This window comes from Garra rufa, chromosome 22 (genome assembly GCF_049309525.1).
Source record: "Garra rufa chromosome 22, GarRuf1.0, whole genome shotgun sequence".
NCBI lineage: Eukaryota > Metazoa > Chordata > Actinopteri > Cypriniformes > Cyprinidae > Garra > Garra rufa.
The window spans coordinates 40324473-40340522 of NC_133382.1; the positions used below are offsets into that span (position 1 = coordinate 40324473).

A 16050-nucleotide genomic window follows, 5' to 3' on the forward strand; every position below is an offset into this window, starting at 1 on the left:
TCATAATTTTTATTTAGGCTATATTTTTGAGGCATATTACAGTCAGGGAGAGTACTGTCAGGCTCAACAACTCAACTCTGTCACATAAAATTAAGATATATAAGTGTATACAATGTACTTATTTTATTATATGTTGACCCAAATATAATATTAATATTTTTTTGCATAAAGTAATGTCTTATCTATCTTAAACCAAGCATTTTGTCATGTTCCTAAGGTACTTCAGAAAATGATTAACACAATATGCATAGTGTCTGTGAGTTTTGGCAATAATGTGAGCATTTATTTGTGTTCCTTTCTTATTTTTCTGAAAAACGGCAAGATATTTTGTAAAAAAAAAAAAAACAAACAAAAAAAAAAACAGACTTTAAAGTTATGTCCCTCAGTCTGAACTCAACCCTGTTATACTAACCATTCTACACCCATAGTCATAAGGGCCAATTTTTCCAATTGAGATGTATCTATCACATGACAGCTGAATAAATGAGCTTGCCATTAATGTATGATATGATATGTCAGGATAAGACAATATTTGGTCGAAATACAACTATTTGAAAATCTGGAATATGAGGGTTAAAAAAATATTGAGAAAATCACTTTTAAAGTTGTCCAAATGAAGTTCTTAGCAATGCATATTACTAGTCGAAAATTAAGTTTTGATATATTTACAGTAGAAAATTTACAAAATATCTTTATGCAACATGATATTTGCTTAATATCCTAATGATTTTTAGCATAAAAGAAAAATGCATGCAAAAGGCATGCTGATATGTTGACCCAGAAATAAGGGAACAATGTGAGAGAGAAACAAAACCAAAAATTTGAATTGAAGACAATGTATCCCTTCGAATGTGTTACAGACTTCAACCCCATCAAACCTTGTCACATTAATATTTTTTGGACAAATGTAGGGAAGACTATTAAGAATGAAAGCATTTCTTGCTGATTATTATGTTAAAGACTAAAACAATAAAATTGTCCAATGTTGTTTAATTTTAGTTAAACTTAAAAATTACATATAATACATATAATTACATAATATTTTTTTTTACAAAAATAAAGAGATCATAGACACACAATTTATGTATTTTTAGCTTCAGTCCTGTAAAAATGTTAAAAATATGATAAATGTTACATTTGTTATCATTAAGTTGTTATCAGGGACACATGAGCTATAGATGTTTGTTCTGTGTAGAATCCTTTTTAAACCAATCCCACTTTGTCTTTTACAGGGTTGACAAAAAAGGTATCTAGATCTGGAAAAAAAATTGAAAATAAAAAAAGGTGGGAAAATATTATTTTTTTTAGGTTTGACATAGAAAAATGAATCATATGTAGTAATATATATGTAGTAAAAAAAAAAAAAAAAATATATATATATATATATATATATGTATATATATGTGTGTGTGTGTGTGTGTGTGTAGAATATATATATTCCAAGCTAAAAAAAAAATTAAAATAATAAAGGTGGGAAAATATGATTTTTTGGAGATTTAACATTAGAAAATGTATTTAGAAAATGAATCATATGTTGTTTAAAAAAACATTTATATTCCAAGTTGAAATGTTACTGAATCCCAGGAATGACCCATTTTCCAATCAAGACTGGCATATGAAATGATATTCAGAAAATCATTTTTTTAAAACTGAACAGTTATGTTTTTTTAAGTATCATATTTGATCCATCAGGCTTTTATGGGATATATAGTCTGATATTATGAGAATATGGAGGAAAACCAGCTCAATTTTATTCAGAGTCTCAAACTGAGCAGAAATATGCAATTTGGTGCAGATGCTGATATTTTTATAATGCAAGTCGGTAAAATCTTTATTGTAGCAGATACATAAAATGATCTAAATATTACACTATCAGTGGTCACTCTTTATCTCCAATAGTATGTGTTGGTAAGATGAGATTGAAATGATCCAAACATATAATGCGATGCAATCCAATAATGATTGAAAGATGAACAAATAAAGGTTCCTCAAAAGATGTGAGATGTTTTGGAGGCTTGGGAAGATCATCTCTTCAATGAGAAACAGTAAAAGTAAAGCTTCTGGAAACAATCGTTCCTCAGTGATCAGATTTGAGACTCAGTTGAGAGTATTATGAGCACCATCGTAAAGACTGATCTGGTGCTTTGCAAGATACATTTGTGTATGCAAAAGAGCAAAACCAAAATAGCATGAGACGGGAATGAAGCGAAGGTCGGTAAATTATAATAAAATGTTCATTTTGGCTGAACTATTCCTTTAATGAATGACTAACATAAAACCAAGCGACAAGACTTTCTGGACTGTTTGTGCTGGACTAAACAAGCATTCTAAAAGACTGCGTGTGACTCAGTACAGCTGGATTCTGTCTTCCTGTTGCACTTGAGCGCCTTAACAAGACCACTTCACTTCTGAGTCACACCTGAATCACACTAAAAACCTCCAGGATGAGGCCGCATACGGGATGATTGTCCATTATCGGCCGATAGAGAGTGAGATCAGGGGATTTTTATGTGATCATTGCTCTCCTGGGGAGCTGCTGCTCATCAGAAAAAACAGCTTTATGTGGGAAACAGCTGATTGCATGTGAAAGAACGCTCTAACAAGTGGACGAGAGTGTTGCTGGATGCTTCTTGTAAATTGACTGATTTCTGATGCAGGCCATCATTCGCTTTTGAAGATTGTGACTTTTGCTTCTTAAAGGAGTTTATTATTTGTGTTGAAGTTTTGGTTTGTCACTAATCACAGTCTATCCTCTAGTTCTGCTAATTAATTTAGAAATATGCAAATTGGCAGCACTGGAGCACATGCAACCTCGTCCAGTAGGGGGAGCTGCACTTCAAATAGATTTCTGGCCCCTTATTTATACTGGAAATAGTAATTAAATTAATTAACCCATTGAGCAAAAAAGTCAGATGAACTACTATTTATTAAAACTATGTTTTCTTTATATATGCATTCAACAAATGCACTAAAGTATATATATATTTTTTTTAAAAGCAAGTGCTTTTATTTTTTTAATTTGTGTGTGTGTATATATATATATATATACACACACACACACAAACAAAAGCAGTGTCTGTTAAGGACAAAAGCACAAGTCATATGGACTGTTTTTATGACTGTCTTTATGGAAACTAAAGGTGCATAAATAATGACATAACTTCAGTTTTGTAGGTGAACTATCCCTTTAAATGACTTTTTCAAATTTTGTATTTTTCCCTCCAAAGTTGAGCAATGTTTTTTCCCCCACAAAAAGTCTAATAAATTCATTCATAAATTCATTAACACTTGCATTCAGTAAACACAAAAAGGACAAAAACTCGCAATGCATAAGTCATCCAAACTGTTTTTATAACCGCCTTTATGGAAACTAAGGTGAATAAATGATGCCATAACTTCAGTTTGTAGGTGAACGATCCCTTTAAATGACTTTTTGCATTTTTTCCCATCAAAGTTGAGCAATGTTTTTCCCCCCAAAAAAGTCAGATAAATTATTATTATTCATTAACACTTGCATTCAGTAAACACACAAAAAAAATTGTCTGTTAAGGACGAATCTTGGAATACAGTGCATAAAGTCATATGGACTGTTTTTATAACTGTCTTTATGGAAACTAAAGGTGCATAAACAATGCCATAACTTCAGTTTGTAGGTGAACTATCCCTTAAAATGACTTTTTACATTTTTGCATTTTTTTCCCACCAAAGTTGAGCAATGTTTTTCCCCATAAAAAGTCTGATAAAGTATTATTATTCATTAACCCTTGCATTCAGTAAACACAAAAAGGACAAAAACTTACAATAGAGTGAACAAAAAGTCTGATAAATTATTATTCATTTGCATTCAGTAAACACAAAAAGGACAAAAACTCACAATGCATAAGTCACATGGACTGTTTTTATAACCGCCTTTATGGAAACTAAGGTGAATAAATAATGACATAACTTCAGTTTTAGGTGAACTATCCCTTTAAATTACTTTTTCAAATGTTGCATTTTTTCCCACCAAAGTTTTTTGAAGTATAAATGCGCGAAAGCGTTCAACAAAAGCGCCACAGAGACTTTCCAATGCATTTAACTACTTTTAACCATTGCATTCCCTCTGATTAAAAGCACATTTAACCATTTAAGAGCCATTTTTTCCACGTGTGGAGCTCCAGGCGGTCTCTTTTTTTCCCCTGTGCTGGAGCTGTCGTCATGAGCTCTCAGTGATGGGTTGTCCCATCTGAGTCCAGTCCGCTTCAGTCCATCAGAACTCTGCAGAAAGTCTCGGTGTCCGTCAGTGTGGAGTTGGAGAGACGCTCGCAATGCTCTGCAGTTCAGCGAGACTTTCTCCAACACACCGCTCCTCATGAACCGCGTCCAGGAGGAAAGTTTCCAGTCTACTTCCAGAAGAAAACTCTCGTGCATTGGCTCCCACTGCCACAGCTATGGATTATATTTATCTATTCATGTACTGTACGATAAACCTCTTATTTATGGACTATAGACATGCTGCAAAATCTCATGGTAAGAGAAGCTGTTTTTTTACGAGTTTGTTCTACTTTACGAACTTTAGAATGAAAAAGTGGCCGTAATAGTGTTTCTGACTGGAGATGCAGAGTGTTTGTGAATTTTTGCATGCATGCCCATTCATATACCGATACATGCTTAATAACTTTTTATATGCATAAAACTTAATATAAATAAAAATAGAAATGCACAGTTTGTTCTTATATAACGTCTATGTTTATACACAGGATTTTAATGCCATCTTCTGTTTGTTTTCGTTAGGGAATCTCTCCGGTAAGTTGAGTGAATTCGGTCTGATCGTCCCGTTCAGCACGGACGCGCGCGGCCGGTACGTTTCTCACGTGCTTTCCGCGAGAGCGTCACCGACCGGCAGGAAACGGGTCCCGCGCGGCGCCCCCGTTACACCGCACACGGCTCTAAACGGGCAACAGCTGTTCTTCAACGTCACTGTGTTTGGAAAGGAGCTGCACTTGCGCCTGAGGGCCAACAGGAGACTCGTGGCCCCTGGAGCTTTTGTTCAGTGGCAGGAGGATTTTGAGGAGCAGGCCAAAGAGCGGATGCTGGGGGACTGCGTGTTTACCGGGGATGTAACGGACATGCCGAGGGCCTCCGTGGCCATCAGTAACTGTGATGGACTGGTGAGTAACAGCTCAAACTGGATGTGATTCAAAACCATCATAAGTGTGTGCAGCTATATCAATTTGAGGAAAGTTCTAAAAACCAGTCAAATGCAAACCTAAAGTACATTTAAGTGTGGAAATAGATGTGCATTATATAAAAAGGCAAGACACCTCTTATATAGTTATCACCATACTTTACCAGTTGAAATATTATGTTTACATATACAAATGATGCATTATTTAAATTAAATATGCACTAATTTGCATACATTATATAAAGCCTGGTTGAAAATTTTTTTTTTTTTTGACATATATTAGTGCTGTTTACATAAGGTTTTGGTGTATGCAAATGCTGCTGAAGTGGAGAAAAACACTTTTAAAGATATGCATTTTAATTGAAATCTGCAGACACAAATAGATAAGTGCATTAAAATAAACACTTTGGTGAATTCAGTGGGAGAAGTCTGAATTGCAAGATGTAAACTCAGAATCGCAAGAAAAAGTCAGATTTTTTAAGATATAAACTCAGAAATCCTAGACAAAAAAAGTAAGATTGTGAGGTATGAACTCATTTTGAGGAAAAATGTCAGAATTCCGAGATGTAAACTTAGAATTTTGAGGAAAAAAGTCACAATTACCAGGTGTAAGGTCACAATTCAGTGAGAAAAGTTTAAATTGCAAGATGTAAACTCAAAATACTGAAAGAAAAAGTCAGAATTTCGAGATGTAAACTCAGAATTCCAAAAAATATCAGAATTGCAAGATGTAAACTTAGAATTTTGAGGGGAAAAAAAATCACAATTACTAGATGTAAGCTCAGAATTCAGTGAGAAATGTCTGAATTGCAAGATGTAAACTCAGAATACTAAAAGAAAAAGTCAGAATTTCGAGATGTGAACAGAATTCTGAGAAAAAAAGAATTTTGAGATGTAAATTTAGAATTCCGAAAAAATGTCAGAATTGCAAAACTTGAAAAAAAGTCATAATTACCGAATGTAAGCTTAGAATTCAGGGAGAAAAGTCAGAATTGCAAGATGTAAACTCAGAAATTCAAGCAAAAAGGTAAGAATTGTGAATTATAAACTAAAAAGGTCAGAATTGCAAGATGTAAAAATTCAATTTTGATGAAAAAAAGTCATAATTATATGAGCTCAGAATTCAGTGAGAAAAGTCTGAATTGCAGGATGTAAACTCAGAATTACGAGAAATAGGAGTAAAAAAGTAAGAATTGTGAGATATAACTCAGAATCGTGAGATTATGAAGTCAGAACAGTGAGAAAAAAGGCAGAATTCTGAGATGTAAACTCAGAATTCTGAAAAAATGTCAAAATTGCAAGATGTAAACTCAGAATTGTGAGAAAAAGTCAGAATTACGACGTGCATTTAGCATTCTAAGGAAAAAAGTCAGAATTTTAAGATGTAAACTCAGAAATCTGAGAAAAAAGTAAGAATTGTAAGACATAAACTCTGAATCTTGAGATTATAAAGTCAGAATTCCAAGATGCAAACAGAATTCTGAGGAAAAAAAGTCATAATTTTAAGATGTACACTCCATTTTACCATTTTAGGTTCCACAAAGGTTCTTTGAAAAACCATCTCTTTCTTACCTTTTCATAATCTGAAGAACCTTCTTTTGTCACAAAGAACCTTTTGTGAAACAGAAAGGTTCTTCAGATGTTAAAGGTTCTTTATGGAACCATTTAGACAAAAAAGGTTCTTCTATGGCATCATGAAGCACCTTTATTTTTAAGTGTAAACTCAGAATTAAAAAAAAATCTCTGTAGATAGATAAATGCATTAAAATGAACACTTAAAAGTGCATTTAGGATGTTCTCTTTCCATTAGTCTAAAACAATGCATTATGAAAAGCCAAACAGCCTAATATCTCAAAATTGACCAGTGCATGAAAAAACAGTTTTAGCCTAGTGTCTTGCTTTCATTTCTGGCCATCATAGTAGCGTAAAGCTTTTTTGGGCATCATAGTTGCTCTCCAAACATAGCCAGAGTTGTTTGGGCATGCACAGCATGACAGGGCTCCAAATCTGGAGAGTATTTTAGGGCATCAAATGCTTGAAAAGTGCTGCTCATATTGCATGAAGATGCCAGGATTGCAGCTCACCGCATTTTGGGATGCATCCAGCAGTACTACAATATTCATTCTAATGACTCAAGCCGTTGTATAAATCTGGGTTTACTGATTATCCGCTGCCCTCCAGACAAGTTCAACTGTCAAACGCCTGTAGTTTCCAGTCCTTCCAGCTCTTACGTAAGATTCACATGCCCACCAGCACTGACCATACTTTCGCTAATAATGTCTGCCTGTCCCCCTCATGTCCTTATCCGAGGGTCGCAGTACACAAATTTATCCCCAGAATGACAGGATTCATTAATTTGGCAGCTGAAACATAATCAGGGCTGTGCAACAGTCAACATCCTGTCCTAACTGGAACAAGAAGAGTTCTGCCTTATGGAAACTTGTCGGCTTGAGGATTTGTTTCAGGTCACAGACTCAAACCGTCCTAAATCTCTCCAAACACGCATGGATTCACTTGACCCTTCTGACCCTTTAAACCTGAGTAAGTGCACCCTTGATAGTGGCCATTCCTCAAATCAAAACACAGACTGCAAGAAAGCAGCTGCGGGTCTCGCAAACTCACAGTTATGTGACATTTCGGTGTGTGTGGAACTTATTTCCACCATGGAATAAAAATGGGAAGATGCAAACTGAGGATTCAGAGAAAAAAAGTCAGAATTACCAGATGTAAACTCAGCATTTAGTGAGAAAAGTCAGAATTGCAGAATGTAAATTCAGGATTCCAAGAAAAAGTCAGAATTGTGAGATGTATATATTAATAATTTTTTAGGAAAAAAGTCAGAATTCCAAAAAGGTCAGAATTCTGAGATGTAAACTTAGATTTCTGAGGAGAAAGCTTCAAATATGAGACAAAAAGTCAGAATTGCAAAATGTAAACTTAGAATTTTTTAAGAAAAAAGTCTGAATTCTGAGATTTCTGAAAAAAAAGTCAGAATGACCAGATGTAAACTCAGAATTTAGTTAGAAAAGTCAGAACTGCAAGATTTAGATTCAGAATTCCAAGAAAAAGTCAGAATTGTGAGATGTATATTCAGAATTTATAGGAAAAAAGTCAGAATTCTGAGATGTGAACTTAGATTTTTGTGGAAAAATGTCTGAATTATGAGACAAGAAGTAAGAATTATGAGGAAAAAAGTCAGAATTCTGAGATTTCTGAGAGAAAATGTCAGAATTATGAGATGTATATTCATAATTTTTAAGAAAAAAGTCAGAATTCTGAGATGTAAACTTAGATTTCTTAGGGAAAATGTGTGAATTATGAGACATAAAGTCTCAGAAAAAAAGTCAGAATAACCAGATGTAAATTCAGAATTCCTTGAGAAAAGTCAGAATTGCAAAATGTAAACTCAGAATTAAGAATTAAATTAAGATGTAAACTCTGAATTTTAAGAAAAAAAGTAAAGATTGTGGGATGTAAAATAATTTTGAGGAAAAAGTCAGAATTCTGAGATTTAAACTCAGGAAAAATGTTCGAATTGCGAGATGAAAAGTCAGAATTATGAGAAAAGGTCAGAATTAAGATATAAACTCTAGAAAATGTCTAAAGTCTAAACTGTGAGATGTAAAATCATAATTTTGAGGAAAAAAGTCAAAATTATGAGAAGTAAAATCAAAATTCTGAAAAAGTCAGGATTAGGAGATGTAAACTCAGAATTCTGAGAAATAAAGTCAGAATTTTGAGGAAAAAAGTCAGAATTCGGATATGTAGACTTAGATTTCTTAGGGAAAATGTGTGAATTATGAGACAAAGTCTCAGAAAAAAAAGTCAGAATAACCAGATGTAAATTCAGAATTCCTTGAGAAAAGTCAGAATTGCAAAATGTAAACTCAGAATTAAGAATTAAATTAAGATGTAAACTCTGAACTTTAAGAAAAATGTAAGGATTGTGGGATGTAAAATAATTTTGAGGAAAAAGTCAGAATTCTGAGATTTAAACTCAGGAAAAATGTTTGAATTGCAAGATGAAAAGTCAGAATTATAAGAAAAAGTCAGAATTAAGATATAAACTCTAGAAAATGTCTAAAAAAGTCTAAACTGTGAGCTGTAAAATCATAATTTTTAGGAAAAAAGTCAAAATTATGAGAAGTAAAATCATGATTTTGAGGGGAAATGTCAGAATTGTGAGAAGTAAAATCAAAATTCTGAAAAAGTCAGGATTAGGAGATGTAAACTCAGAATTCTGAGAAAAAAAGTCAGAATTGCCAGATCTAAACTCAGAATTCATTGAGAAAACTCAGAATATCCAGATGTATATTCAGAATTCTAAGAAAAAGTCCGAATTCGGATATGTAGACTTTGAATTCTGAGGAAAACTGTCTGAATTATGAGACGTAAAATGAGAATTTTGAAAAAAGTCAGAATTATGAGATGTAAATTTAGATTACTGAGGAAAAATGTCTGAATTCTGATAAAAAGGTCATAATTCCAAGATGTAAACTCAGAACTGAAAGAAAAGATGTCAATATTGCAAGATATAAACTGAGAATTCTGGTAAAGAACTGTGAAATGTAATGTAATGGCATAAACAAGCTTCCATATGTCTATGCATGGTCATTGTTGTTGTGAGTGCACGCCACACGCGCCGCGCTACTGTGACAGTACGTCTGTGTTGTAGTCTCGGCTGTTATTAGTTTAATCAAAGAGCTTTAGGAGGCAGCGAAAATTGCTTTGCTTTTTCAGTGCAATTCAATACTCCCATCAGCAGCAGTGATTTCCGCGAGGGGCAGCACAGAGCGCCTCTGTTCCCGCAGCACGTTTGCGCACACAATGAGATCATTCATTACGGCCACATTGATTACTCGCTTAGGTAATCGCTGTCAGGGCCGCGCGGACAATGACACGCTGTCTCCTGCGCCGCTGTCCCGGACAGAACCGATACTGCGCTGCCTCTCCTGCCAGAAGCCAGCACAACAGCCATTCTGTGCTGTTCCACAAAATATTGTTGCGGCATGGCAAAATGAAAGTGACAGACCCCAGCTGCTGTCTGACCTGCAGCAGAAGTGTTTATTTGTGCAGCATTAATGGTTTTGCGAACTGCAATTAGCAGCCAGCAAATGCATTCGCAGTTTATGATGTGCATGCTTGAGATATTCAAGATTGTGTGAGTGTAAAATGAAGCATGCTATACCATTTCTACAGTATACTGTGCATAGTATGCACATTTTCAGTGTGCATAAAATACCTATGTGATGTACTATATTTTACATTTCGTGCATATGCAACAATAGAAACTCTATCCTATAATGCAAAGTGTTGTAAGTGTGATTAATGAATTGAAAGTTGCACATATAAACATGCATGCTTGCAGACATTTGTAGACAAGATTGTATTTTAGAAATGCAATTTAGCATTTTTAATTCTGAAATAATAAGAATTCAGTGAGAAGAGTCAAAATTGCAATATGTAAATTAAAAAATTAAGAGAAAAAGTCAGAATTCTGAGATGTAAACTTACATTTCTGAGAAAAAATGTCTGAGTTATGAGACATAAAATCAGAATTGCAAGATGTAAATGTGCATTTTTAGACAAGATTGGATTTCAGAATTGCAATTTAACGTTTTTAATTCTGAAATAAAAAGAATTTTGAGGAAAAAAATCAGAATTTTGAGATCTCTGAGGAACAATGTTCTGAATTCTGAGATTTCTGAGGAAAAATGTCAGAATTATGAGGCCTAAAGTCAGAATTCTGATATAAAAAGGTCAGAATTACCAGATGTAAACTCAGAATTCAGTGAGAAAAATCTGAATTGCAAAATGTAAATGTGCATTTTTAGACAAGATTGGATTTCAGAATTGCAATTTAACATTTTAAATTCTGAAAAAAAGGAATTTTGAGGAGAAAAGTCAGATTTCTGAGGCCTTAAGTCAGAATTCTGAGAAAAAAGTCAGAATTACCAGATGTAAACTCAGAATTAAGTGAGAAAAGTCAGAATTCTGAGATGTAAACTTTGATTTCTGAGGAAAAATGTCTGAATTGTGAGATATAAAGTCAGAATTCTGAGAAAAAAGTCAGAATTACCAGATGAAAACTCAGAATTAAGCGAGAAAAGTCAGAATTCTGAGATGTAAACTTTGATTTCTGAGGAAAAATGTCTGAATTGTGAGATATAAAGTCAGAATTCTGAGAAAAAAGTCAGAATTACCAGATGAAAACTCAGAATTAAGCGAGAAAAGTCAGAATTCTGAGATGTAAACTTTGATTTCTGAGGAAAAATGTCTGAATTGTGAGATATAAAGTCAGAATTCTGAGAAAAAAGTCAGAATTACCAGATGAAAACTCAGAATTAAGTGAGAAAAGTCAGAATTCTGAGATGTAAACTTTGATTTCTGAGGAAAAATGTCTGAATTGTCAGATATAAAGTCAGAATTCTGAGAAAAAAGTCAGAATTACCAGATGTAAACTCAGAATTAAGCGAGAAAAGTCAGAATTCTGAGATGTAAACTTTGATTTCTGAGGAAAAATGTCTGAATTGTGAGATATAAAGTCAGAATTCTGAGAAAAAAGTCAGAATTACCAGATGTAAACTCAGAATTAAGCGAGAAAAGTCAGAATTCTGAGATGTAAACTTTGATTTCTGAGGAAAAATGTCTGAATTGTCAGATATAAAGTCAGAATTCTGAGAAAAAAGTCAGAATTACCAGATGTAAACTCAGAATTAAGCGAGAAAAGTCAGAATTCTGAGATGTAAACTTTGATTTCTGAGGAAAAATGTCTGAATTGTGAGATATAAAGTCAGAATTCTGAGAAAAAAGTCAGAATTACCAGATGAAAACTCAGAATTAAGCGAGAAAAGTCAGAATTCTGAGATGTAAACTTTGATTTCTGAGGAAAAATGTCTGAATTGTGAGATATAAAGTCAGAATTCTGAGAAAAAAGTCAGAATTACCAGATGTAAACTCAGAATTAAGCGAGAAAAGTCAGAATTCTGAGATGTAAACTTTGATTTCTGAGGAAAAATGTCTGAATTGTGAGATATAAAGTCAGAATTCTGAGAAAAAAGTCAGAATTACCAGATGAAAACTCAGAATTAAGCGAGAAAAGTCAGAATTCTGAGATGTAAACTTTGATTTCTGAGGAAAAATGTCTGAATTGTGAGATATAAAGTCAGAATTCTGAGAAAAAAGTCAGAATTACCAGATGAAAACTCAGAATTAAGTGAGAAAAGTCAGAATTCTGAGATGTAAACTTTGATTTCTGAGGAAAAATGTCTGAATTGTCAGATATAAAGTCAGAAGAATTCTGAGAAAAAAGTCAGAATTACCAGATGTAAACTCAGAATTAAGCGAGAAAAGTCAGAATTCTGAGATGTAAACTTTGATTTCTGAGGAAAAATGTCTGAATTGTGAGATATAAAGTCAGAATTCTGAGAAAAAAGTCAGAATTACCAGATGAAAACTCAGAATTAAGCGAGAAAAGTCAGAATTCTGAGATGTAAACTTTGATTTCTGAGGAAAAATGTCTGAATTGTGAGATATAAAGTCAGAATTCTGAGAAAAAAGTCAGAATTACCAGATGTAAACTCAGAATTAAGTGAGAAAAGTCAGAATTCTGAGATGTAAACTTTGATTTCTGAGGAAAAATGTCTGAATTGTGAGATATAAAGTCAGAATTCTGAGAAAAAAGTCAGAATTACCAGATGAAAACTCAGAATTAAGCGAGAAAAGTCAGAATTCTGAGATGTAAACTTTGATTTCTGAGGAAAAATGTCTGAATTGTGAGATATAAAGTCAGAATTCTGAGAAAAAAGTCAGAATTACCAGATGAAAACTCAGAATTAAGTGAGAAAAGTCAGAATTCTGAGATGTAAACTTTGATTTCTGAGGAAAAATGTCTGAATTGTCAGATATAAAGTCAGAAGAATTCTGAGAAAAAAGTCAGAATTACCAGATGTAAACTCAGAATTAAGCGAGAAAAGTCAGAATTCTGAGATGTAAACTTTGATTTCTGAGGAAAAATGTCTGAATTGTGAGATATAAAGTCAGAATTCTGAGAAAAAAGTCAGAATTACCAGATGAAAACTCAGAATTAAGCGAGAAAAGTCAGAATTCTGAGATGTAAACTTTGATTTCTGAGGAAAAATGTCTGAATTGTGAGATATAAAGTCAGAATTCTGAGAAAAAAGTCAGAATTACCAGATGAAAACTCAGAATTAAGTGAGAAAAGTCAGAATTCTGAGATGTAAACTTTGATTTCTGAGGAAAAATGTCTGAATTGTCAGATATAAAGTCAGAAGAATTCTGAGAAAAAAGTCAGAATTACCAGATGTAAACTCAGAATTAAGCGAGAAAAGTCAGAATTCTGAGATGTAAACTTTGATTTCTGAGGAAAAATGTCTGAATTGTGAGATATAAAGTCAGAATTCTGAGAAAAAAGTCAGAATTACCAGATGTAAACTCAGAATTAAGCGAGAAAAGTCAGAATTCTGAGATGTAAACTTTGATTTCTGAGGAAAAATGTCTGAATTATGAGACATAAAGCCAGAATTCTGATATAAAAAAAAATCTGAATTACAAGATGTAAATGTGCATTTTTATACAAGATTGGATTTTAGAAATGCAATTTAACATTTCTAATTCTGAAATAAAAAGAATTTTGAGGAAAAAAGTCAGAGAAAAAAAAAGTCAGAATTGCAAGATCTAAATGTGCATTTTCAGACAAGATTGTATTTCAGATATGCAATTTAACATTTTTTCATTGCTTTCAGAATTAAACAAGCATATGTAACATACTACTTTTACGCAGTCTAGTACATTAAGCAGTACACTAAAATTTAATTCTGAATTTAGCACAGGCTTCTTTCATTAAAGTCCATCAGCAAAGTATAAAATCTAATTTGTTTCACTGATCGACCAGTTAATGATATTTAGTAATTCCATCCTGAAAGGGCTTAATTATGTTTGAATCGAAACATACCGTCTGTTCCAGTTCCTGCAAATCACGTTTCTATTGATGAGAAACCCAACAAAATCAGACTTTCCTCATTCTTTATTGAACCTTAAACCTGCAGAGACCCACTGTGGGAAGACTGCAGCAATTTAAAGTGACTAAAAACAACCAGTTGTTTACTAAACTCATCATCTTGTATTATGAAATGTGTCAGTTTTGGCACACAACATGCTCGCCGCATACTGACACCATTGCTGACTTTTGCAACAACACATGTAAACTTCAAGGATGAAATATAATTATAGTCTTATTTAGCAGCTGCAGTGGTTATGTCAAGCTGTTTGTGAGTTGCACTTGCATTGAGATCCCGATACAACAGGTAAACAAACTTTAGTACAGAAGCACTTTTGATGAATATGTGAACAGACAACATTTATTGTGGCACTGAATCTGTGAAGCGAACCAGACATGATTATGAAAGCTGAAACTCTGGCAGACACATGTGTGAGGTGCTCCAAATGTCTCTCTCAAGTCTTTCTCACACATCTCATGTCTGCAGCATGCAAACGACGCATTTTTATTGCAAGTAGAGTTATAGGCTTGTATAAAGCAACATAAAAAAATGCATTGTTTTTTTTAGTAACAGACCTCAAGTTGGCGATAGAGTTTCCTTCAAATGCGTGTGTGCATTTAAACAGGTCAACAAATGAACTAACTTTAACTAACATGCTTAGTGAGATTCTCTTCTGTTGCTTCACAATAACAGTAGTTGAGCTTAAAGAGAAAACGTGTTAATATGCATGCTAATGCACGCTATAGGGACAAAACTGGAAATGCAACTTGCAGTCTGAAATTTATGCACAAGCTTTTACAATATAATGCATTGCTGTGGCAGAAAGAGTTTCCTTCAAAGGTGTGCCTCATTCAAACAGGTCAACAATTGAACTAATTTTAACTAGCTCAAGTCAGTACAATTCTTTTTTTGTTGCTTTACCATGACAGTAGTTGAACTTAAAAAGAAAACATGTTAAAATGCATGCTAGTGCACGCTATAGTGACAACTGTGAATGCAACAAAATCAATGTTGTGTAGCTAGATGCATTTATGTTTCATTGCCTTTCTGTATATTTTAGGCTTTACATGCAAGATGCATCAAAATGTGTCTGATTAAAAAATAACATCACCATTTTAGACATGCAAACAGAAAATATGGTTGTTCTTGATGTTTTGTTAATGGTACCTCCCTATGACTAATGTGAGGTGGTCCAAACGTCTCTCTTTCGCACACATCTCGTGTCTGAATCATGCAAAGATGCATGTTTATTTCAGACTATGCATGTAGAGTTTTGGCGCTGGGGCTATTCATACACACACTGTGTGCTAAATTCAGCAGAAAACATGCTGAAAAGCCCTGTGGGACAATTTATGCACAAGCTTTGACAATATAGCCTTGTATGAAGCAACATAATGCGTTGCTGTGGCAGGAACAGGTTGGCAGAATTAGTTTCCTTCAAACGTGTGCTTCATTCAAACAGGTCAACAATTTAACTAACTTTAACTTGCTCATTAAGATTCTCTTCTTTTGTTTCACAATGACAATAGTTGAGCTTAAAGAGAAAACATGTTCAAATGCATGCTAATACATGCTATAGTGACACAACTGTGAATGCAACTTGCAGTCTGACATGTTCCAGAATGCAGCAACACAAAATCAATGTCGTGTAGCTTGATGCATTTATGTTTCATTGCTTTTCTGTATATTTTAGGCTTTACATGCAAGATGCATCAAAATGCTTCTGATTAAAATATAACCTCACCATTTTAGACATGCAAACATGAAATCAGGTTGTTCTTGATGTTTTATTAATGGGTACCCACTCTTTGACTCATGTGAGGTGGTAAAAACATCTCTCTGAGGTCTTTCGCTCACATCTCG

General features: G+C 33.7%; 1 protein-coding gene across 1 annotated transcript in view; it reads left to right on the forward strand.

Annotated features, from left to right (window-relative positions):
- The first annotated feature begins 4268 nt into the window (after nucleotides 1–4268).
- Nucleotides 4269–16050, forward strand: part of adamts14 (ADAM metallopeptidase with thrombospondin type 1 motif, 14) — a 99625-nt gene continuing 87843 nt past the window's right edge. The window contains exons 1-2 of the mRNA XM_073827984.1: nucleotides 4269–4509; nucleotides 4774–5150. Of these exons, the coding sequence (XP_073684085.1) occupies nucleotides 4431–4509; nucleotides 4774–5150 (456 nt within the window). The 5' untranslated portion in view covers nucleotides 4269–4430. The remainder of the gene's footprint in view (nucleotides 4510–4773; nucleotides 5151–16050) is intronic.